Source organism: Haliotis rufescens, unplaced genomic scaffold (assembly GCF_023055435.1).
Source record: "Haliotis rufescens isolate VD_foot unplaced genomic scaffold, xgHalRufe1.0.p SCAF_14, whole genome shotgun sequence".
NCBI lineage: Eukaryota > Metazoa > Mollusca > Gastropoda > Lepetellida > Haliotidae > Haliotis > Haliotis rufescens.
Genome location: NW_025963824.1, coordinates 34,667,827 through 34,692,459, shown reverse-complemented (window position 1 = coordinate 34,692,459; position 24,633 = coordinate 34,667,827). Strand labels below are relative to the sequence as shown.

General features: G+C 43.1%; 1 protein-coding gene across 2 annotated transcripts; it reads left to right on the top strand.

The window, feature by feature from the left end:
• Positions 1-10,592: 10,592 nt before the first annotated feature.
• On the top strand, positions 10,593-19,534 carry LOC124113557 (ankyrin repeat and KH domain-containing protein mask-like). Of its 2 annotated transcripts, XM_046473958.2 has the most exons (4): positions 10,593-11,689; positions 17,653-17,709; positions 18,157-18,219; positions 18,788-19,534. In XM_046473958.2, exons 1-4 carry the CDS (start codon positions 10,612-10,614, stop codon positions 19,381-19,383), a joined length of 1,794 nt encoding a protein of 597 aa, XP_046329914.2. In that variant the 5' UTR covers positions 10,593-10,611; the 3' UTR covers positions 19,384-19,534. The 2 variants fall into 2 exon arrangements, with proteins under 2 accessions (XP_046329914.2, XP_046329915.2); XM_046473959.2 differs by lacking the exon at positions 18,157-18,219.
• The last annotated feature ends 5,099 nt before the right edge of the window (positions 19,535-24,633 follow it).

The following is a 24,633-nucleotide window of genomic DNA, read 5'->3' as shown; positions in this document are numbered from 1 at the left end:
AGGCCGGAGAACCCAGAAGGTGGTAGATATTGTCACCTTCCAACTGTGTATGATTCTACTTGGTAGGTGGGAGAACGCAGTAGGTGGTAGATATTGTCACTGTCCAACTATGTATGATTCTACTTGGTAGGTGGGAGAACGCAGTAGGTGGTAGATATTGTCACTGTCCAACTGTGTATGATTCTACTTGGTAGGTGGGAGAACGCAGTAGGTGGTAGATATTGTCACTGTCCAACCTTTTATTTTTGGTAGTAGATGTAGCGAGCAATACAGTCTGTACATGTGTACTATTGGTAGTAGATGTAGCGAGCAATACAGTCTGTACATGTGTACTATTGGTAGTAGATGTAGCGAGCAATACAGTCTGTACATGTGTACTATTGGTAGTAGATGTAGCGAGCAATACAGTCTGTACATGTGTACTATTGGTAGTGGATGTAGCGAGCAATACAGTCTGTACATGTGTACTACTGGTAGTGGATGTAGCGAGCAATACAGTCTGTACATGTGTACTACTGTTATTAGATGTAGCGAGCAATACAGTCTGTACATGTGTACTATTGGTAGTAGATGTAGCGAGCAATACAGTCTGTACATGTGTACTATTGGTAGTAGATGTAGCGAGCAATACAGTCTGTACATGTGTACTATTGGTAGTAGATGTAGCGAGCAATACAGTCTGTACATGTGTACTATTGGTAGTAGATGTAGCGAGCAATACAGTCTGTACATGTGTACTATTGGTAGTAGATGTAGCGAGCAATACAGTCTGTACATGTGTACTATTGGTAGTAGATGTAGCGAGCAATACAGTCTGTACATGTGTACTATTGGTAGTAGATGTAGCGAGCAATACAGTCTGTACATGTGTACTATTGGTAGTAGATGTAGCGAGCAATACAGTCTGTACATGTGTACTATTGGTAGTAGATGTAGCGAGCAATACATTCTGTACATGTGTACTATTGGCAGTAGATGTAGCGAGCAATACAGTCTGTACATGTGTACTATTGGTAGTAGATGTAGCGAGCAATACAGTCTGTACATGTGTACTACTGGTAGTGGATGTAGCGAGCAATACAGTCTGTACATGTGTACTATTGGCAGTAGATGTAGCGAGCAATACATTCTGTACATGTGTACCACTGATTATGGATGAAGCTAGCGACATGCTAGCTATATTGTGGTAAGAAGTTTATGAAGCTTACTCATTGACCTTTACATGACAGTATGGAATGTTTTTAAAAACTCGCAGATCGTCTCGGATATACGCATGGCACTTGCTGGCATCCATTGTTATGCGTTTGTTCTACATTCTGTCCGCTCATCCCCTGCTCTGTGAAATACCTGCCATGTTGAAAAACGGCCTCGCTACACGTAATAGACAAATGAGTTATAACGTCACGATATCCGTAGATTACAAAGAAGTTCATTTGGCAATGTGAGTCTGTTTTCACTCACTTTCCAACAGACACAGTTATGTGTTATTTTTGTCTGGCAACAACTGCGCAAAAAAAGTAAAGAAATGTGTGAATGTTCTACCGATCAGAAAAAAACCACAGTCAACCTTTTCAGACGAAGATGTATGTTGCAAGACTAACCTGCTTGTCAACAGGCTTCAGGTCCACACAGACTGTAACAGCGAACAGCGGCCATGTACAGTCTCAGCAATATTGTTCTCGACATTCTGTATACATGGAAGGAAGCAGCTTGTTACCGCACATATCTGCCTCAACAATAGCGACTATCCAGACTATCTCAAAGATCTTATATCTCTGTACACTCCAGAGCGTGCTCTCCGATCCTCTGGTGGAACTCTACTGTATCAGCCTCTGTCTACTTCTGCTATGTCTGACCGTGCCTTCTCCTTTTGCAGTCCACAGTTATGGAACGCTTTGCCTTTGAATCTGAGAAACTCTGCTTCTAAGGAAACATTTAAGTCTCTCCTCAAAACCCACTTCTTCACTTCAGCTTTTCAATAGATCTCCTGATTGTTGGCATATGTACATAGACATTACTTTTTAACTTTGTCACAGCGCCAGTGAGCAACTGTCGATGGATATTAGGCGCTTTACAAATCAATTATTATTATTATTATATCGTCGGCATTCGTCAGACAAAAAAAACCCAAACTTGGAGATGACGATGTTGTTAATGGGGATGGTGATCATCATCATTGTATTTATAGAAAACATGTTAGACCTGACTTTAATCCCACCGACATATAATTTGATCTAAAGTTGAATGGACGATGCTGTCAGCCTGCGTGTTTAGTAATAGGAGTTACGTCCCTTAGTTCGTCGCAAGCTTTCCTGTGACAATGTCTTTAAAACAGGGTGAAAATGTGTTGCATCCAATTTGATATAATTGTATATGATAAAAAGGTTATTATTAGGCAGTTTTCATGATTATCATACCCCATATCAGCCCTCCACCCATGTGACTGGCACGGGGTTTGATATGAAGGGTGACATACCTTTAACACTTACATGCCGAGGGGTCTTTGTACTGCCAAACTGTTTAACAAGTTACGGAAACTGTGGAAACTTGTCCATTGAAGTGAAATCAACTCGGCATACACGTCAACTGTAAAACTGTACAAGGAATAGGGCTGGGACGAGGACACATTTACGACGCTATTGCCGCCCCTACCCTGGTACCCACTGTCGGTCTCAGGAGATGTCTCAAAATGTCCGATTGGGAACATTTTTAGAATAGCCCTGGCAAAACGTATTTAGATGCATGTATTAAACAATCTGGTTATTCATACACTGAAGTTGAATTAAGTTATAACTTTATACAACCATATGAAGGAATCATATATATCACAAGGAAAGGGTGCATAGTTGGAAAGAAATGCGAACATTGGTGACCTGTTGTGTAACCATAGAGTTCTAGATATTTTGTGTCATGAAACAATATATCACGTGACTAACCACGGGTCCGGGTAGTCCTGTGAGTACCCGGGTCCTACACAGTTACCTTCCGACCCGAGTTACCCGTCCCAGCCCTAATAAGGAATATTAAATCACCAATGACCCAGGTAGGTCAGTTGTTTTAGCCCGGCGATATAAACGTGTCAAGCTGTATCTCCGATAACAGACCCGATCTATCCTTTGAGCGGACAGCAGGGAACATTGACCAAGAGCATTATTCCGGTGTGGTGCCATTATTGCCAGATCCAACTAAAATTAAGTTAAGAGTTTATTGTTTTTTTGTTGTTTAACGCCGCACTCAGCAATATTCAGCTATATGGCGGCGGTTTGTAAATAATCGATTCTGGAAGAGACAATCAAGTGATTGACATCAAGAGCATCGCTACACGCAATTATGATACCATGATATGCATCAACAAAGTAAGCGAGCCTGACCAACCGATCCCGTTAGTTGATTCTTACGACAAGCATAGTCACCTTTTATGGCAAGCATGGGTTGCTGAAGATCTATTCTACCCCTGGTCTTCATATGTACACCGGCAGTATAGGAACGTGTAATACTACTCTGGATGATACGATTCAGATCAATATCAGAAGCAGCAGTACAGCTTACAGTACGCATAAAGAAACGCTTTAGGTTTTTGTTTCAGGTGAGGTAAAATGGGGTTTAACGTCGCGTCCAAGATTATTGCACTTACATAGCGACGTGCATGTACGTGTGTGTGTTTGTGTGGCTGCTTGTACTAGTCCGGACTGATGCCGATTTATAGTGCTAGCACACTGAGATACCATGCCGCAGTTTAACACGAATACCCCACTCGGACACAGTATACTGACTTCGAGCCGACCAGTCCTTGTTTTAGCCCCTTAATGCCGAGCGCCAGACAGGGTAACAACAAGTACCAGCTTTTAACGTCTTTTTGTATGACGCGGTGGGGGATCAAACCCCGGACCTTCCGCTCTCCGGGCGGACGCTCTACCACTAGACCACGGAGGCGGTCTTTTTGTTTCAGAATGAATTGGAGTTGTGTTACATATTACCATTACCATGTTAAAGTTTAACAGGTGTGACGTTTGATGACATATTGGTGATTTCAGAGTGTCAGAGACCCAGTCAACGTTTTGAAGTCGCTCTGACCGCGTGTTGCCGATGGTGTGCCAGGGAATCTGTTGTGATGTGAGAGCTGTAACAAAGTGGTACCCCAGTTTGTCGACCTGCCCATTGTTATCAAATCACAAAGTTGTGCATTTCACTGACCTTGTCTCTTAGTTACAATGAAACCACTGGACTGTCTGCATCTATCTGACCAGCACAATGAAAAACATAAAACAAATAACACTACGTAGATTGTCAGAAAGTTTCTCATTACTGACACATGTATGTACATACAAACAGGGGGAAATTGGACAAAACTGGACAAATATTTTATCACGTTACTTGCGACATATTAAGAATATGGTGTAGTGAGACATAGTGAGAAAATGGAATATTACAAATAAACGGATCTCGTTCCAATACCTTTAACCTGCCAAGGGTCAAATCAATAACGCAAATCAGACATATTCCAGGACCAGCATCTCTCATTGTGATGGTCAGATAGAGTTAATATCTTCATCTGTATCTACAGCTGTTTATCATCCACCCTCATCAAATCACATGTACCACGTATACATTCGTGACATACCGGCAACTGTTACGCTATTATTCTCTCTAAACTTAAGTCATAAACATCTTTTCATCATCAACGATTCGATCAAATTAAATTATATAATTCTGTCGAGGGTCACTTAAGTTCAATTTAAGGACTACCCTTCAATATGACGTCCATGACACTGGCGAGGGCGAGAAGGACTACCCTTCAGTATGACGTCCATGACACTGGCGAGGGCGAGAAGGACTACCCTTCAATATAACGTCCATGACACTGGCGAGGGCGAGAAGGACTACCCTGCAATATAACGTCCATGACACTGACGAGGGCGAGAAGGACTACCCTGTAATATAACGTCCATGACACTGACGAGGGCGAGAAGGACTACCCTGTAATATAACGTCCATGACACTGACGAGGTCGGGAAGGAGTACCCTGCAATATGACGTCCATGACACTGACGAGGGCGAGTAGGAGTACCCTGCAATATAACGTCCATGACACTGACGAGGGCGAGAAGGTCTACCCTTCAATATGACGTCCATGACACTGACGAGGGCGAGAAGGACTACCCTGTAATATAACGTCCATGACACTGACAAGGGCGAGAAGGACTACCCTGTAATATAACGTCCATGACACTGACGAGGGCGAGAAGGACTACCCTGTAATATAACGTCCATGACACTGACGAGGGCGAGAAGGTCTACCCTGTAATATAACGTCCATGACACTGACGAGGGCGAGAAGGACTACCCTGTAATATAACGTCCATGACACTGACAAGGGCGAGAAGGTCTACCCTGTAATATAACGTCCATGACACTGACGAGGGCGAGAAGGACTACCCTGTAATATAACGTCCATGACACTGACGAGGGCGAGAAGGTCTACCCTGCAATATAACGTCCATGACACTGACGAGGGCGAGAAGGACTACCCTGTAATATAACGTCCATGACACTGACGAGGGCGAGTAGGAGTACCCTGCAATATGACGTCCATGACACTGACGAGGGCGAGAAGGACTACCCTTCAATATGACGTCCATGACACTGACGAGGGCGAGAAGGACTACCTATCAATATGGCGTCCGTGACACTGACGAGGGCGAGAAGGACTACCCTGCAATATGACGTCCATGACACTGACGAGGGCGAGAAGGACTACCTATCAATATGGCGTCCGTGAGACTGGTGGTATACATGATACATGTTTAAAGTGTTTTCAGAATGGAATGGCATAATAACTGTTTTCTTTGCACATCATAATGACTGCAGCATATGTGTGCGTATTTTTGTGAGTGTGCATGTTTTATGTAATCATGAATCATACTTCTATAAAAGAGTTACCTCCCTGACGTTTAGCGCACTGTCAGTGTACTGCTGTAGTCTGACACGTTAGTTAATCAGGCTGTCGAAAAAGTTGTTTTCCCTCCATCATGAAACCCAAGCTATGTGATGTGTGCGGGGAGCCACTGAGAAGTCCCGGCAACAGTGCGGAAAGTGTGATCGCGAGAGTTTGGTCACATAGACTGGCGGGAAGTCTCCGTCGCCAGATCCCGTATTCCAAGGCTGTGGTTGGAGTTAACGCAAACCGCCCTTGTCTCCCCAGGTATGAGGCCAACCTCTTGGGAGCATTGAACTAATTTTGAAATGTTGTTTTCAACTATTAATATCATGAAAAAAATCTAGACTTTGTCGGATGTAGTAGCTGTACACAAATGTCATGTAATTATATCTGTTCTAAGTCTACCATATCGTTTGAGTCCCATGATGAACTTCTATTGCCAGTGTCGTAACTTTTAGTTAAATTCTAATTCATCCAAACTGCACAGTTTCCATGCAAATTATATTACATATTACATTAATGCACACTTGGCATTATTTTTCACTTATGTACTAATTAATGTAGTAATGTACTGCAACCTACCTGTAATATATATGTTTAATTATCATGTGTATGACTGCACCGCCTCCAATACTGTCTGTTCGTCTACGTTTCCTTTCAGAATACAACAGCTATAACTTCATCACTGCCGTTTGTTTCCCTAGTGTTTAACTCGTACGGTTAATGATGAAAACTACTAATGTGTTTGTACTTTGCAAGTTCTACCCTGTACAAAATGCTAATCCGATGCTCTTTACAGCACAGATATAGTTTCTTATTCACTGTACCTCCAACATGGGGCGACTAAAGGTGACAGCAGCAGAGTGTTGATGAGTAGAGTAAGATATGACTTTTTATTACAGCATTCTGTATGTAGAGGATTAAAAACACAACAGAAGGCTGGATTGGAATTATTAAACTTCGATTTAGAAATTTTGCAAAAATAATTTAATGTGACGTTTTTAAGGGACGGCTCATCAGCCTCCACATACATACTTTGTGTCAGATAAGTTCTAGCATTTTAAACTTACTTTTACAACCTCCACCATATACGATGGAGATTTAATCCAGTTTAGAGGGCTCTACAGTTGGAGGAGTTTTTCTGATCCCATCCCCACTTTGAATTGGAAACGACTTTTAATAGATCAGGTGCCTTCAGGCATTTATTTTGTAAGTAATTATTGTGTCGTAAAAAGGTTAAGTGATGGTCAAAAATAATACCAAGGAACTTGGCTTCTTTCACTATTTTGATAGGAGTTCCATCCAAAACTAAACCGGGGTCCTTATGTGGCTTATATTTTCTACAAAAATGAATACAGTCTATTTTAGACTTAAAAAACTTAAAACCATTTTCAAGTGAACATTTCTGGATTTTATTTAAACATAATTGGACCGGAGTTGCCTTTTAATAGTATGCATGTTTTCACCACGACAAGACATATTAAAAGCATCCACAAAAAGTGATCCATCAATTGAATCATTTCAAACTTTTTATAAACTATATATCTTAATGTTGAATAATGTGACAGACAAAATACTGCCTTCTGGAACACCCTGATCCTTATTATAATCATCAGACAGGGTAGAACCCACGCGGACTTGAAATTGCCAGTCTGTCAAAACAATCATATATATAAACTGATGTAAATGACCTTGCAATCCAAAATCATGTTAATCATTTAAAATACCATGTTTCCATGTAGCGTTGTATGCTTTTTCTAGATCGAATAAGATAGACACTGCATGTTGTTTGTTTATTAGGGTATTTTTAACGAATCATTTTAAACAGACTAAATGATCAATTGTACTTCTGTTTTTACAGAAACCACATTGGATATTTGTAATTAGCTTATTGGTTTTGATAATTGATCATGCGTTCGATGGTTTTGCAAACGCAGCTGGCCAATGAAATTGGACGATAATTGGAAGGATCAGTATGATCAGCTCCTTGTTTTGGTAGTGGAACAACAACAGCATCACGTTATGAGGAAGGAAACATGGGGCATGTGCAGGGTTTCGAACCATGTCCAATTGCTTTATATTTATAGCAACGGAGTGTATTGGGGACATACACCTCCACTCTGATGTGGACATAACCAGCTTGAATTGAATTTGGAACAGGTGAGCGGGAAAAAGTGAATAAATGTGCGTTCGTTGGAACAGTATTTGATTTATCATCATCATTGAAATTGATTTTTACGTTTACCCACAATTTCTTCTTCGGACATTTCCCATAGAGACGTGTCCTGTCACTGCAAGAGTTCAGAGTCCGGTGTGCAGAAACAGCAACCTCCACATTGGCAAACTGAGTGATTGATAATAAATTGATTGCTGTTTCCTCACACATTCCACCAGAAGAGATCCACTGCGCAAACGTGTCACACTTTTAACTTCCCCACTAGGGCCATGAACAAATTTGGCGAAGGGGTTCAATTTGATTGGTTCATGATCTGTAGCTTCGATCACAAGGAGTGAGTGAGTGAGTGAGTATGGTTTTACGCAGCTTTTAGCAATATTCCAGCAATATCACGACGGGGGACACCAGAAATGGGCTTCACGCATTGTACCCATTACGGGATTTGAACCCGGGTCTTCGGCGTGACGAGCGAATGCTTTAACCACTAGGCTACCCGACACACTAGGGATCGAGCCCAGGAATCAACATGCGATTAACCTCATCAGACGAACGTGTATCCAAATGCCTTTGTTTAGAACCAGAATGATTGTGAGCCATGGTGAAAGATATATGGGTAATTTATGTGAGACTACATGTGGCACAGAGACCTGGGAGTCTTCTACGGATGGATCAAGGGTACATGTTGTACAGTGGATATACAGACCTGGGTGCCTACTACGGGTTGATCAAGGGTACATGTTGTACAGTGGACATACGGACATGGATGTCTTCTATGGGTGGATCAAGGGTACATGTTGTACAGTGGACATACAGACCTGGGTGCCTACTACGGGTGGATCAAGGGTACATGTTGTACAGTGGACATACAGACCCGGGTGCCTACTACGGGTGGATCAAGGGTACATGTTGTACAGTGGACATACAGACCAGGGTGACTTCTATGGGTGGATCAAGGGTACATGTTGTACAGTGGACATACAGACCTGGGAGCCTTCTACGGGTGGATCAAGGGTACATGTTGTACAGTGGATATACAGACCTGGGAGTCTTCTGTGTGTGGATCAAGGGTACATGTTGTACAGTGGATATACGGACATGGGTGTCTTCTATGGTTGGATCAAGGGTACATGTTGTACAGTGGACATACAGACCTGGGTGCCTACTACGGGTGGATCAAGGGTACATGTTGTACAGTGGACATACAGACCCGGGTGCCCACTACGGGTGGATCAAGGGTACATGTTGTACCGTGGACATACAGACCAGGGTGACTTCTACGGTTGGATCAAGGGTACATGTTGTACAGTGGACATACAAACCTGGGAGCCTTCTACGGGTGGATCAAGGGTACAGTTGGCATACAGATATGGGTGTCTTCTAGCGGTGGATCAAGGGTACATGTTGTACAGTGGACATACAGACCTGGGAGTCTTCTGTGTGTGGATCAAGGGTACATGTTGTACAGTGGACATACAGACCTGGGTGCCTACTACGGGTGGATCAAGGGTACATGTTGTACAGTGGATATACAGACATGGGTGCCTACTACGGGTGGATCAAGGGTACATGTTGTACCGTGGACATACAGACCTGGGTGTCTTCTATGGGTGGATCAAGGGTACATGTTGTACAGTGGACATACAGACCTGGGTGTCTTCTACGGATGGATCAAGGGTACATGTTGTACAGTGGACATACGGACATGGGTGTCTACTACGGGTGGATCAAGGGTACATGTTGTACAGTGGACATACAGACCTGGGTGTCTTCTACGGGTGGATCAAGGGTACATGTTGTACAGTGGACATACAGACCTGGGTGACTTCTATGGGTGGATCAAGGGTACATGTTGCACAGTTGACAAACATACATGCGTGTCTTCTACGGGTGGATCAAGGGAACATTTACGGTGGACATACGGACATGGGTGTCTTCTACGGGTGGATCAAGGGTACATGTTGTACAGTGAACATACAGACCCGGGTGTCTTCTACGTTTGGATCAAGGGTACAGTGGGCATACAGACCTGGGTCTCTTCTACGGGTCGATCAAGGGTACAGTGGACATACAGACCTGGGTGTCTTCTACGGGTGGATCAAGGGTATAGTGGACATACAGACCTTGGTGTCGGGGATAGGTAATATATAATTTCCGCAGCGTAAGATAAAAAGAAGTATTTTATGCACATCATTAATGATAAAGGTGTTCGGTCGAGATTAATTAATGTAAACAAGAATTATAATATATTTCAAGTTACTCCAATAGTGATAATACTCTCAACACAAGACCATTGTGGCAACATACTTGGTATGTAACACAATACTCTGAAGAGGTTCCCTGCCTTATTTGCTGCTGTTGTGCCACATGTACACACAGGAATTTTCTGCCAGAGCATTCCTGAGTTGGCTTTTTGCCAAACACTTCGGGCTTAGCTCGATGTTGATCCAGCACCAAGTCAGTCTGCTCGTAACTGCGACTAGCTCCACAGCATCCCTTCATGATGGAACTAACGAGTGTTGTATTCATCAGTCTTGTGTTGTTATGTGGTGTCACAGACGCACATGCTGACACCAGTTTGACCGCCTTGACTGGACAAGTGAAAGTCCTGACCGCAAGTATCCAAGCATGGAAAGGAAGAGTTGTTTATATTAAGACTGATATGAAAAAACACTTTAAGATGTGGGAGTCATCACTGAAAAATGAACTGACTAACACGTTCATTCCTGCCCTGATAAAGCCTCTAGTGAAGCAAGCGATTACGGATAGTCTGAAAGAAGATTACAGTGGGAATATTGTCAGCGGACATGTTCTAGATGTTGTTAACAGCCTGAAAGCCAGTGTACATTATACCAAGACACACATTCAGGCAGTAAGCCAACAGTTCAGACATGTTGAAAGGGAAAGCAACACTTTCAAAGAGAGTCTTGGAAAATTGCGAGGGGAGCTCAATAATGACATCCACAGTTTACAGCTGCAGCTGAATGAGACGGTAGCTCGTCATCGTGATGAAAATATAATGAACACTGCTCTCAGGGATGATATGATGACACTGAATGCAAGCTGTGTGAAGAGAGAAGAGGTTGAAGAGCGCACCAGTGTTGAACATTCATATAGGGAGGGATTGCAGGAAATGCAGCAAAAGTTAAAAACTGACATTCAGAGTTTAAACATCCAACTAAATCAGACCATTGATGATCTGCATGATTCAAAGCAAGTAATCACTGGTCTTAGAGAGGACACGGTGATACTGAATACAAGCTGTGTGAAGAGAGAAGAGGTTGAAGAGCGGACCAGTGTTGACCAATCATACAGGGAGGGATTGCAGGAAATGCAGCGAAAGATAAAAACTGACATTCAGAGTTTAAACATCCAACTAAATCAGACCATTGATGATCTGCATGATTCAAATCAAGTAATCACCGGTCTTACAGAGGACATGGTGACACTGAATGCAAGCTGTGTGATGAGAGAAGATATTAAAGAGGTCGATGTTACTGAAAGGTCGCTGACTACATCGTCGTTGTCGCAGATGTCATTCACAACATCGCCCCCTTCGTTTCCTGGTGCTGCAGGAGGTAAGACATGTAGCAGTGATTTCTTATGAATATGAAAACGGTTTTGTCGCTTAATTTTCAACCATCTCTCTATACATTCTGTGCGAAAGATGTATGAAATACCTTGTCAGCTTGCTGACGGGGTTAACCTCTTTGGACAAGGCGTCGGACCTCTGATCAGAAGGTCCGTGATTGGAATCCCATCACGGGACTCGGACATGTTATGGCCGCTACATCAGCATAGGGGCTTTCAGGGCAAGTCAGCATGAGGTTTACTTTTTCACGTCAACATGTGGCTTACAGGACATGTCAGCATAGACTTTACTGGGCATGTCGAGACAGGGTTTACAGGGCAAGTCAGCATAGACTTTACTGGGCATATCGAGACAGGGTTTACAGGGCAAGTCAGCATAATGTTTACAGGGCATATCGAGACAGGGTTTACAGGGCAAGTCAGCATAATGTTTACAGGGCATATCGAGACAGGGTTTACAGGGCATGTCAGCATAATGTTTACTGGGCATATCGAGACAGGGTTTACAGGGCAAGTCAGCATAGACTTTACTGGGCATATCGAGACAGGGTTTACAGGGCATGTCAGCATAATGTTTACTGGGCATATCGAGACAGGGTTTACAGGGCATGTCAGCATAGACTTTACTGGGCATATCGAGACAGGGTTTACAGGGCATGTCAGCATAGACTTTACTGGGCATATCGAGACAGGGTTTACAGGGCATGTCAGCATAATGTTTACTGGGCATATCGAGACAGGGTTTACAGGGCATGTCAGCATAATGTTTACAGGGCATATCGAGACAGGGTTTACAGGGCATGTCAGCATAATGTTTACAGGGCATATCGAGACAGGGTTTACAGGGCATGTCAGCATAATGTTTACAGGGCATATCGAGACAGGGTTTACAGGGCATGTCAGCATAATGTTTACAGGGCATATCGAGACAGGGTTTACAGGGCATGTCAGCATAATGTTTACAGGGCATGTCAGCATAATGTTTACAGGGCATATCGAGACAGGGTTTACAGGGCAAGTCAGCATAATGTTTACAGGGCATATCGAGACAGGGTTTACAGGGCAAGTCAGCATAATGTTTACAGGGCATGTCGAGACAGGGTTTACAGGGCATGTCAGCATAATGTTTACAGGGCATGTCGAGACAGGGTTTACATGGCCTGTCAGCATAATGTTTACAGGGCATGTCGAGACAGGGTTTACAGGGCAAGTCAGCATAATGTTTACAGGGCATGTCGAGACAGGGTTTACAGGGCAAGTCAGCATAATGTTTACAGGGCATATCGAGACAGGGTTTACAGGGCAAGTCAGCATAATGTTTACAGGGCATATCGAGACAGGGTTTACAGGGCATGTCAGCATAATGTTTACTGGGCATATCGAGACAGGGTTTACAGGGCAAGTCAGCATAGACTTTACTGGGCATATCGAGACAGGGTTTACAGGGCATGTCAGCATAATGTTTACTGGGCATATCGAGACAGGGTTTACAGGGCATTTCAGCATAGACTTTACTGGGCATATCGAGACAGGGTTTACAGGGCATGTCAGCATAGACTTTACTGGGCATATCGAGACAGGGTTTACAGGGCATGTCAGCATAATGTTTACTGGGCATATCGAGACAGGGTTTACAGGGCATGTCAGCATAATGTTTACAGGGCATATCGAGACAGGGTTTACAGGGCATGTCAGCATAATGTTTACAGGGCATATCGAGACAGGGTTTACAGGGCATGTCAGCATAATGTTTACAGGGCATATCGAGACAGGGTTTACAGGGCATGTCAGCATAATGTTTACAGGGCATATCGAGACAGGGTTTACAGGGCATGTCAGCATAATGTTTACAGGGCATATCGAGACAGGGTTTACAGGGCATGTCAGCATAATGTTTACAGGGCATATCGAGACAGGGTTTACAGGGCAAGTCAGCATAATGTTTACAGGGCATATCGAGACAGGGTTTACAGGGCAAGTCAGCATAATGTTTACAGGGCATGTCGAGACAGGGTTTACAGGGCATGTCAGCATAATGTTTACAGGGCATGTCGAGACAGGGTTTACATGGCCTGTCAGCATAATGTTTACAGGGCATGTCGAGACAGGGTTTACAGGGCAAGTCAGCATAATGTTTACAGGGCATGTCGAGACAGGGTTTACAGGGCAAGTCAGCATAATGTTTACAGGGCATATCGAGACAGGGTTTACAGGGCAAGTCAGCATAATGTTTACAGGGCATGTCGAGACAGGGTTTACAGGGCATGTCAGCATAATGTTTACATGGCATATCGAGACAGGGTTACAGGGCATGTCAGCATAATGTTTGCAGGGCATGTCGAGATAGGTTTTGCAGGGCATGTCAGCATAATGTTTACAGGGCATGTCGAGATAGGTTTTGCAGGGCATGTCAGCATGGGGTTTACAGGTTTACTCGCCTCGCTTGTAATAATTTTGTACCTTGAACATACACCGTCAAGCAGTAATAATCGGGTGGACGGATTTCTGTATTATGGAATTTAAAATGCGTTGTTAGCTAGCTATGTGTTTATACAAAGGGTCGCGTCACCCCTTAACTTGAAGATATGCCAACCCTAAATGAATCTTTGGCGAATTCAGTGGGTAAAAACTCGAAATTGCATATAACAAAGGGTAGTTTTTACAGAAATGTTTGGTTCCTATAATCTATTTGTCATTACATTAATCATCCACAGTATATAACCGGACACAATGAATGAAGAAATAGTTTTTAGATATATAAATAACACATCTCATATCCACAATAATTATATAGTGAGCGCGCCGGATCAAAGGAAGGTATCTGCATGAAGGTTTTTCTACTTACAAGTTTCTACTTAGCGAGAATTCATTGTATGTTTATATCATCTTAAATGTATGCGCAAATAAATTGAAAATATGTGTTTTTTTCTGCTGAATCTGAACAAATATCTAATCTCAATTCAAAATCGCAAGTAGATTAATTGCTGTCCGTCATTTTCGTTAACCTTTGATTTGGTTTACTTTTATCACGTACTGACAGTAAGGTTATATTAATTTCAAATACATTCACCTTTGATGCCATAATTAGCACTTGACAAGCACGAAAATAGTACAAATGAATAACCTAACGCTCCTGTGGAATGCAGACACGGGCTTTCCGGGTTTACAAAATTACATTTTAAAACCCACGTCCCGGTCAACCTTCGACGGGCTTCGTCAATCAGGGATCAAGCCTCCCTCATCGTACGGGGTGCTGAAGGTTTCGTCAATCAGGGATCAAGCCTCCCTCATCGTACGGGGTGCTGAAGCTGAAGCGCGAAAACGCTCGGTTCCAGATTACAAAAAGAGGCATCTACTCTATGGTGGGACGACATCAACTTTCAAAACACCCTCTGCATGTTTATCTCCTTAGGCCGTACGCTGAGCAACAAGGAGGTGTATCTGTGGTTATCAGACAAGGACTGCTCATTCCTTGGTCCTGAAAGACATATACTTACTTCATAGGGAACCCACGCAAGCCTCGAACAATGTTGTGACTGTTGTCGCACGGACTCACTGCTTTATCGTAGGATAAAGTACAGTTAGTGCTCTTGATCTTTTAGCAAAGCATCTTAGAATAAAATATAAACATATTTTACGCACGATGATGGGGTAAATTTCTTCAATAAATTAAGTAGACTTAAATTTATACCTAAGCATACATCGGTTGGTCAGGCTCGCTGACTTGGTTGAAGCATGTCATTGATCCAGAATTACACTGGTGGGCGTCATATCCTGGTCAAAATATATATAACGGTGTCCATTGATTCTTACTGACAATAACAACCTGAGTTTAATCTAAATACATGGGAATAACATAGCAGGCAATGGAAATTAGAAAACAATGTTCAGTATTTGACCTGTATGTACCATGTATGTTTGCTATGCACAGTATTGATACTCATATGCAGATATTATGCAACAACGAAATAACGCACCAACTTGCAGGAACCATTTCATTGTCATAACAATCCCATTCAATTAAGGAACTCAAACTAAAATACTAATCATTCCATGGTTGGGAATTATGAGTGTGTAGCGGATGTAATACCCTCGTGGCTTCATCGGATGTTCCAATATAATAAATTCACACATTCTGTGTTTCAGTTTATTATAGATTTGGTCTTTCTTCTGTGTACAGCAGTATAAACTAAAATGTTTAGTCCTGAATTCCTTATGAAAACACATAAAGCTCTTAAAATGACATATGTTTACTAGCCTAGTCGTTATGATATCTGAACGATTGGGATGTTTGGCAAGGACTATAGGACGAGTGTCAATTTCTATCGGTGATGTAGTAATGTTCATTTATGTTGTATGTTGTATGTTGTATGATTATATTCCAAACAAAATAGCAATCTGTTCAGTTCCTGCAACATTTCAACCAAGAGAAGGAATATGTCTCATCAGTTAGCACAGAGGCCACCAGGCAGTGTGCAGCTTAGGCTAATTCAGGAGGTGTTTTTATCCTATAGACACGCGGGGTTAATAATAAACAATCTAAATCTAGTAACTTTAAGCGATTTGTTAGTCTCCATGCTACAGTATATATCAATAATGCCTCTACTACTGCAAATGTTGGGCGGTGGAGTAGCCTAGTGGTTAAAGCGTTCGCTCATCACGCCGAAGACCCGGGTTCGATTCCCGACATGGGTACAATGTGTGAAGCCCATTTCTGGTGTCCCCCGCCGTGATATTGCTGGAATATTGCTAAAAGCGGCGTAAAACATACTCACTCACTCACTGCAAATGTATTATAAATCTAGTTCATCAGTGAATAAATTTGAAAGTCACACACTTGTTGAAAGGCAAAAACTTCACTGTGGCCAGTAGTTATATTGTTTACCTGCAGTTAGTCCTAGGACGATACTCCGATGCATCGGTAGATCACGATGTCTTACTCCTCGATACAATCGATCACAATCGCACAGTAAGTAAAAAAATATTGATTCTAATCTAAAATATATTCTTTAACAAATGTTACACCAAACACTAATTACAAGTAAATATAAGAAGTGAAAAAGTACATATTTTCATCCATTGCGCCATACTGACACTGCCAACTGTAATTTGTTAGTGTGCCAGGTATTTGGCCATCCTGTCTTTGACAAAGATGGCTTACACACCACTGATGAGAGCAAATCCAAGTGTGGTCCTACGTATCGGATCGTGAGCAAGGTATCGTCCTACGTATCGGATCATGACCAAGGTATCGTCCTACGTATCGGATCGTAAGCAAGGTATCGTCCTACGTATCGGATCGTGACCAAGGTATCGTCCTACGTATCGGATCGTGACCAAGGTATCGTCCTACGTATCGGATCGTGAGCAAGGTATCGTCCTACGTATCGGATCGTGAGCAAGGTATCGTCCTACGTATCGGATCGTGAGCAAGGTATCGTCCTACGTATCGGATCGTGAGCAAGGTATCGTCCTACGTATCGGATCGTGAGCAAGGTATCGTCCTACGTATCGGATCGTGAGCAAGGTATCGTCCTACGTATCGGATCGTGAGCAAGGTATCGTCCTACGCATCGGATCGTGAGCAAGGTATCGTCCTACGTATCGGATCGTGAGCAAGGTATCGTCCTACGTATCGGATCGTGAGCTAGGTATCGTCCTACGTATCGGATCGTGAGCAAGGTATCGTCCTACGTATCGGATCTCGCAACTGATGTATCGTCCCAGCCGTAACTGCAATATATTGTTCTCGGGACAACATTTATTGGGGTGGTAGGTAGCCTAGTGGTTAAAGCATTCGCTCTTAATGCTGAAAACCCGGGATCGATTCCCTACATGGGTACAATGTGTGAAGCCCATGTCTGGTGTTCCCCGCCCAGATATTGCTGGAATATTGCTAAGAGCGTGTAAAATCTAACTCACTGACTGAACAGCATATTTATTGTTTCAGCCTCGAGCGACCCGAGTGGAAGCGAAAGGATTAGAACCCAAGAGTCTAATCTACATGGTAGGTGGGAGAACAAGCAGGTGGTGGATAGCGTCACTGTCCAACTGTGTACGAGATGTGGTCACATCAACATGTAAAAAGTATAAGCAGGAAAGTTCACGCCACAAACCTTCATATAGCAGTCTCTACAATAACAAGCTGATGAATGTTAACAATTGTATTGACAGTACAACCATAAGGCTCAATCCAACAAGCCTGTACAGACGCGCGGCTCAGATGAACAGCAATCTCAATGTTTGTGTTGTATATTTATGATAGTCGTTGGAGTGATTTGTCAGTCGCTCGGCTACCTGATATTTATACCTCTGCTAAGATCAACGTATCTAAAATTGTATTCAATAGTGAAAATGTTTTAATACATAAGAGTTGTCGAATGGCCATATCTTGTATATCTATAATGCTTATGTGGTTTGTATAGTTTTCTGAACAGCATGTTCTGTGTTTCAGTCTCGAGTGATCCGAGTCGGACCGAGGGGACACCAGTGACAACACAAAAGACTGCTACACAGGGTGGGTGGTAGAACCCAGCAGGCACAAAGTTTAGGCACTCTTGAATCCCTCAAGCAATGAACAAGCTGGTGTATAGACCCGTGGGGGTTCTGACTTGCTTCTTGCATGTTATCGTATCCCAGTTGTGTCGATCGGTGCTCATGTTGTCAACCACTGGACTGTCAGTATCAGACTCCGCCATCTTATTGCTGGACTACTGCTGAGTGCGGCGTAAAACAACAAACAAACAGACTGACATACTCCAGCGTTCTGTCTTATTATCAATATATTACCAAACAACATTTGTACTGACAGAATCGTCTTAGCTTAGTTCATCAAACGTTAACACTATCAAGCCATAAACAGAATAATGTTACAGCTTCTCGATGTAACAGAAATAGTTGAATCATCAAATAAATAATCATCGATTACATGAACCAGCTGTCGTCATTCACCCCAATCGTTGTATTGTCAGCCATGTTGGAAGTGTTTAATAACGTATCGTGTCACGTATCCATTGTGAGGTGTGAACAATGTAGATGTGTGACGAAGATGTTTGGATGTGTACAGAGTATACTTTGTGTTACAGCGACTTCATCACCAGCAGACTGCAGCCGCCTGTATCACGCCAGCGATGCCGGGAACCTGGAGGAGGTGAAGCGGCTCCTGTCACTGAACGTCGACGTCAACTGTAGGTGGTATAGCAGGACACCGGTGATGGAGGCAGCATACTACGGACACAGAGACGTGGTGGAGCTCCTGGTGAGTAAAGGAGCTGATGTGTCACTGGTGGACAAGGACGGTAACAACATCCTTCACTACGCCTGTACAGGAGGATATGTGGAAGCGGTGAAGCTTGTGCTGTCACTGAACGTGGTGGACATCAACAGTAGAGGATGGAGGAGCAGGACACCGGTGATGGGGGCAGCACACAGCGGACACAGAGACGTGGTGGAGCTCCTGGTGAGTAAAGATGCCGATGTGTCACTGGTGGACGAGGACGGTAACAACATCCTTCACTACGCCTGTGTGGGAGGATATGTGGAGACGGTGAAGTATTTGCTGTCACTGAACGTGGTGGACATCGACGCCAGGGACAACGCTGGCCTGACAGCGGCGGACTGGGCAAGATACTGGGGACGTCAGCGATTGGTGGATCTGCTGGTGTCCAGAGGCGCTCAGTGACGGCAGTGTCGTGGTTGTGTAGACGGTGGAGGAGACGTGACAGTGACGTGGTGTGCTGTTCACGTCGTTCTGTGTAAATATGTCATGATTTAGGTGAAACTCTTTGTAGTTTTTGATATAAACTTTATTTTTGAGATAAATAAAACTTGTAAAAACATTTTCAGACATTTTTCATAAGTTTATTATTAGTCGTGAAACAGACAAATAACTGTTTGTTTACATCTCGCTGCACTCGGTGACCTCAGACTGATCCTAGGTTCGCCCAGCTGATGTGGCATCAAATGTACAATTACAGTGACGTCACACTGCTGATGACATCACGAGTACTGCCCCACGGTCAAGGCCATACATCAAAGTGACTGGGTGTTTTCTCTGTCGATATCGGTAATTCACAGAGCGGCGTAATGCCGGCTTTATGACATCATCTGCACTCGCAAGTTCCATACAGCCACCACGTGGTCGACACAGCTTACCAAAGGCAGAATATATCTTTTTCTATGGAGGTGTTTTCAGTATGTGTCAATTATTGCTGCTTAAATTTAAAAGGAAACATTTCTGGTCGGCGAGGTATATTTGTCACGATTTTAATAAAAAAATTCCGGCTTTAATTCCATGAACAGCAATGCTACCACTTAAATTACAGCAGCAATACTTTGATGGATACAAAGGTAAATGTCAAGCAAAACGTAAGATGATATCAGTAGAGATTCTCGTGGTTAACCCTCATGGTGCCTGGCCGTCAGCTGGCTTTGCATACCGCTCAGTGCCGCAGTGTGATGCGTTTCCAAAACGCATCCATTGAATATAAAGTGTTATGCACAACGTTCTTATTTGTTCACACAGTGTAACCAAATTGTATAATATGCCAATAGAGTTGAGTATATAAAGACAACAAATGCGTAAGATATATGCACTGCATAGCCATCGATAAAAATGCTGGTATTGTAAGTTTCCTACTTTTCTACATTTATTGTGATATTGAAGCACCCGAATGTGGCAAGTAAAGTCAAGTAAGCGCCCTTGTTTGAAATCTAAATGTGCAAATAATTCATTTAATTGGAAAGTACATATCCTAACGGCGAGAGACATATGACATTCATGTCAAAGTACACATTCATTTAGAATTTTCCGTGATTTGTATTAACTGATAAAAAAATCCCGATTAAATTGTCCGTGTTTTTGACGTCAAAACAACATTCACACACAGACTGTTTCAAGATTTTGTTACATTATGAATGAATGTTTCTTAATTCAGTGTGAAAAGTGAGGGACCATATATGGTCATTGAGGCGACAGGGTAGATAAGCGGTGAAAGCATTTGCTCGTCTCGCCGACGCACGCAATGGACAGCTGCACAGTTTGGTTGTAACATGTGCACTGGTAGGTTCACAGAGGGGTGTGTGTGTGTGTGTGTGTGTGTGTGTGTGTGTGTGTGTTGGGATCTGTATCTGTAGCTAATGCCACCTTACATATTCAATCATGTGAGTTGAGATTGCTGATGAGTGAGGATGTTTACTCTACGAAACGATTGTATTCCTTTTTTGGTATCTTTTTTATATATGAAGCTCAATCATGAATCCGAAATTCATCCAACAGCTATTGGCCCAGTCTTTTATTTCGATTCATATGTTTGTTTGTTTGTTTGTTTGTTGTTTAACGCCGCACTCAGCAATATTCCAGCTATATGACGGCGGTTGTAAGTAATCGAGTCTGGACCAGACAGTCCAATGATTTACAACATGAGCATTGATCCCCGCATTTGGGATCGATGATATGCATCAACCAAGTCAGCGAATCTGACCACCCGATCCCGTTAGTCGCCTCTAACCTGTCAAACATTGATATAGACTATATCAGTCCTGCTATAAGTAAGCGATACACACACTGTCTATATAGCTATATAGTGCTATACAGAGCGCTCCAACAGGAAACAAATACCATGTATTGACTTTGTTTCAGTCAACGTCTTGAAGTCGCTCTAGCCGCGTGTTGCCGATGGTGTGCCAGGGAATCTGTTGTGATGCGAGAGCTGTAACACAGTGGTATCCCAGTTTGTCGACCTACCCCTTGTTATCAAATCACAAAGTTGTGCATTTCACTGACCATGTCTCTTAGTTACAATGAAGCCACTGGACTGTCTACATCTATCTGACCAGCACAATGAAAAACATAAAACAAATAACACAATCAAATCACAAAGTACGTAGATTGTCAGAAAGTTTCTCATTACTGGCACATTTATGTACATACAAACATGGGGAAAATAGACAAAACTGGACAAATATTTTATCACGTTACATGCGTCATATTAAGGATTGGGTGCAGTGAGAAATAGTGAGAAAATTGAATATTACAAATAAACTGATCTCGTTCCAATACCTTTAACCTGCCAAGGGTCAAATCGATAACGCACATCCGACATATTCAGGACCAGCATCTCTCATTGTGATAGTCAGATAGAGTCAAATCACACGTACCACGTATACATTCTTGACATACCAGCAACTGTTGAGCTATTATTCTCTCTAAGCTTCAGTCATAAACATCTTTTCATCATCAACGATTCGATCAAATTAAATTATATAATTCTGTCGAGGGTCACTTAAGTTCACCTTAAGGACTACCCTGCAATATGACGTCCATGACACTTGGGAGGGCGAGAAGGACTACCCTTCAATATGACGTCCATGACACTGACGAGGTCGGGAAGGACTACCCTGCAATATGACGTCCATGACACTGACAAGGGCGAGAAGGTCTACCCTGCAATATGACGTCCATGACATTGACGAGGGAGAGAAGGACTATCCTGCAAAATGACGTCCATGACACTGGCGAGGGCGAGAAGGACTACCCTGCAATATGACGTCCATAACACTGACGAGGTCGGGAAGGACTACCCTGCAATATGACGTCCATAACACTGACGAGGTCGGGAAGGACTACCCTGTTATATGACGTCCATGACACTGACGAGGGCGAGAAGGACTACCCTGTTATATGACGTCCATGACACTGACAAGGGTGAGAGGACTACCTTGCAATATGACGTCCGTGACACTGACAGGGGCGAGAAGGACTTCACTGCAATATGACGTCCGTGACACTGACAGGGGCGAGAAGGACTTCACTGCAATATGACGTCCATGACACTGACGAGGGAGAGAAGGACTATCCTGCAATATGACGTCCATGACACTGACGAGGTCAGGAAGGACTACCCTGCAATATGACGTCCGTGACACTGACAAGGGCGAGAAGGTCTACCCTGCAATATGACGTCCATGACATTGACGAGGGAGAGAAGGACTATCCTGCAAAATGACGTCCATGACACTGGCGAGGGCGAGAAGGACTACCCTGCAATATGACGTCCATAACACTGACGAGGTCGGGAAGGACTACCCTGCAATATGACGTCCATAACACTGACGAGGTCGGGAAGGACTACCCTGTTATATGACGTCCATGACACTGACGAGGGCGAGAAGGACTACCCTGTTATATGACGTCCATGACACTGACAAGGGTGAGAGGACTACCTTGCAATATGACGTCCGTGACACTGACAGGGGCGAGAAGGACTTCACTGCAATATGACGTCCGTGACACTGACAGGGGCGAGAAGGACTTCACTGCAATATGACGTCCATGACACTGACGAGGGCAACAAAGTCTACCCTGCGCTACATGTAGTACAAGTGTAAAATAAAGATATCATTCTTGTCACTGATGCGTCAAATTTGGAATGTCCTCAGCTATTGTACTGAGGACTTAAATGTTGCAAACTTGATCAGAAATCGTATGGCGATGTTAACAATTTGCTTGGAAAGAGCATGCTCGATTGTACCTCAAAGGTTGCTGTAGACACAAGGATCGGCTGGAACATTACGCGACTGAAAGAGAAAGTTCATTCTGCTCAACTTTTCAATGCTCTTGCCTTCAAGTCATTTGAATCCTTTACTTGTTTGTTTTTTAAACCATCATGTTTCATGACGTTCCATGTTTTCCAACCCTAAAGTCAATATTTTATGTACGCCTCTCTCAGTTTAAATACTAGATTATATAATATGTGAGATAGATTTATCTTTCCTGGTTAATAACTTCCGGAAAAGGTTGTTTTCTCCCGATGTTTATGTGCCTGATCGGGCGTATCTGCGCCCCAAATCAAAATCAATGTACACGCATTTTTTCGAAGCCCTATAATATATCGTACAGTGTTGTGTTGGCCCAAATAGGCCTTCTGTGGAAAAAGTCTAGATTCCACTACTACTACTACTACTACTACTACTACTACTACTACTACTACTACTACTGTAACCCCTCGAAATGCTAGTAATACTGCTACTACTATAATTAATACTGCTACTCCTGCTGGCGCTACTACTACTACTACTACTTCTACTACCACTACTACTACTAATCATAATAATATTTTATTACCGTCTTCGCCATGCTTGTGGTTTTGACACAGGGGTCCATCCATGGTACGACCCGGAATATGTAGAGGGCGTCATGGAAAATGATAAATACAAAATCCTTTGGAATAGGCCCGTATACAGTCTCAGACGTAGCCAGGCCAACAAACCTGATCTTGTCCTTTTTGATAAATCCAATGAAATCATTTATATCATTGAATTGATAAGATTGAGGACACATATGGCAAATATGCGGACCTCGATCGCTTTCGAAATGTCACGTTTGCATCCTAAGTACCAAATCGTCCGACTCCCCATTGTTCTCGGTGACTTAGGTTTGGTACCTCCCAATCTGTTGAATGACATTGGGAGAGTACCCGGGTTCGCTACCAGGAATACAGCACAATCTGGGTAATGCAGAAGGCTGCAGTGTTGGGGAAAAGTTCTGGGTGGGTTTGACTAGGCAGCGCTTCCTGGGAAAGTCCCACTGGCTGTCTGGGCTGCGTGAAGAGGGGGCAAGGGCCCTGAGCTGATGATGAGCCTAACCAGCGTGACTGTGCCAGGATCACCCAAACCCTCTTTGCTGCATTTTTTATTTTAATATGTACATACTACTACTACTACTACTACTACTACTACTACTACTACTACTACTACTACTACTACTATACATCTGGACACTATATTGGAATGATGGGTGAGTGAATGTTCTTTAACGCCACCAGCGTTCAATAACATTGGATAAAAATGAATCTCGGTGATGTATTATTATCCAAATATGCAGTAATGGACTCGGAATACTCATGTTGGGTGGGCATGACGTCATTCAGGC

Bases quoted from the DNA above. Each gene is read 5' to 3' on its own strand.
- LOC124113557 (XM_046473958.2), top strand. From the start codon at position 10,612: ATGATGGAACTAACGAGTGTTGTATTCATCAGTCTTGTGTTGTTATGT. The intron at 17,710-18,156 runs GTAGGTGGGAGA...TCTGTGTTTCAG, and splicing joins CCAAGAGTCTAATCTACATG to TCTCGAGTGATCCGAGTCGG. The intron at 18,220-18,787 runs GTGGGTGGTAGA...TTTGTGTTACAG, and splicing joins ACAAAAGACTGCTACACAGG to CGACTTCATCACCAGCAGAC.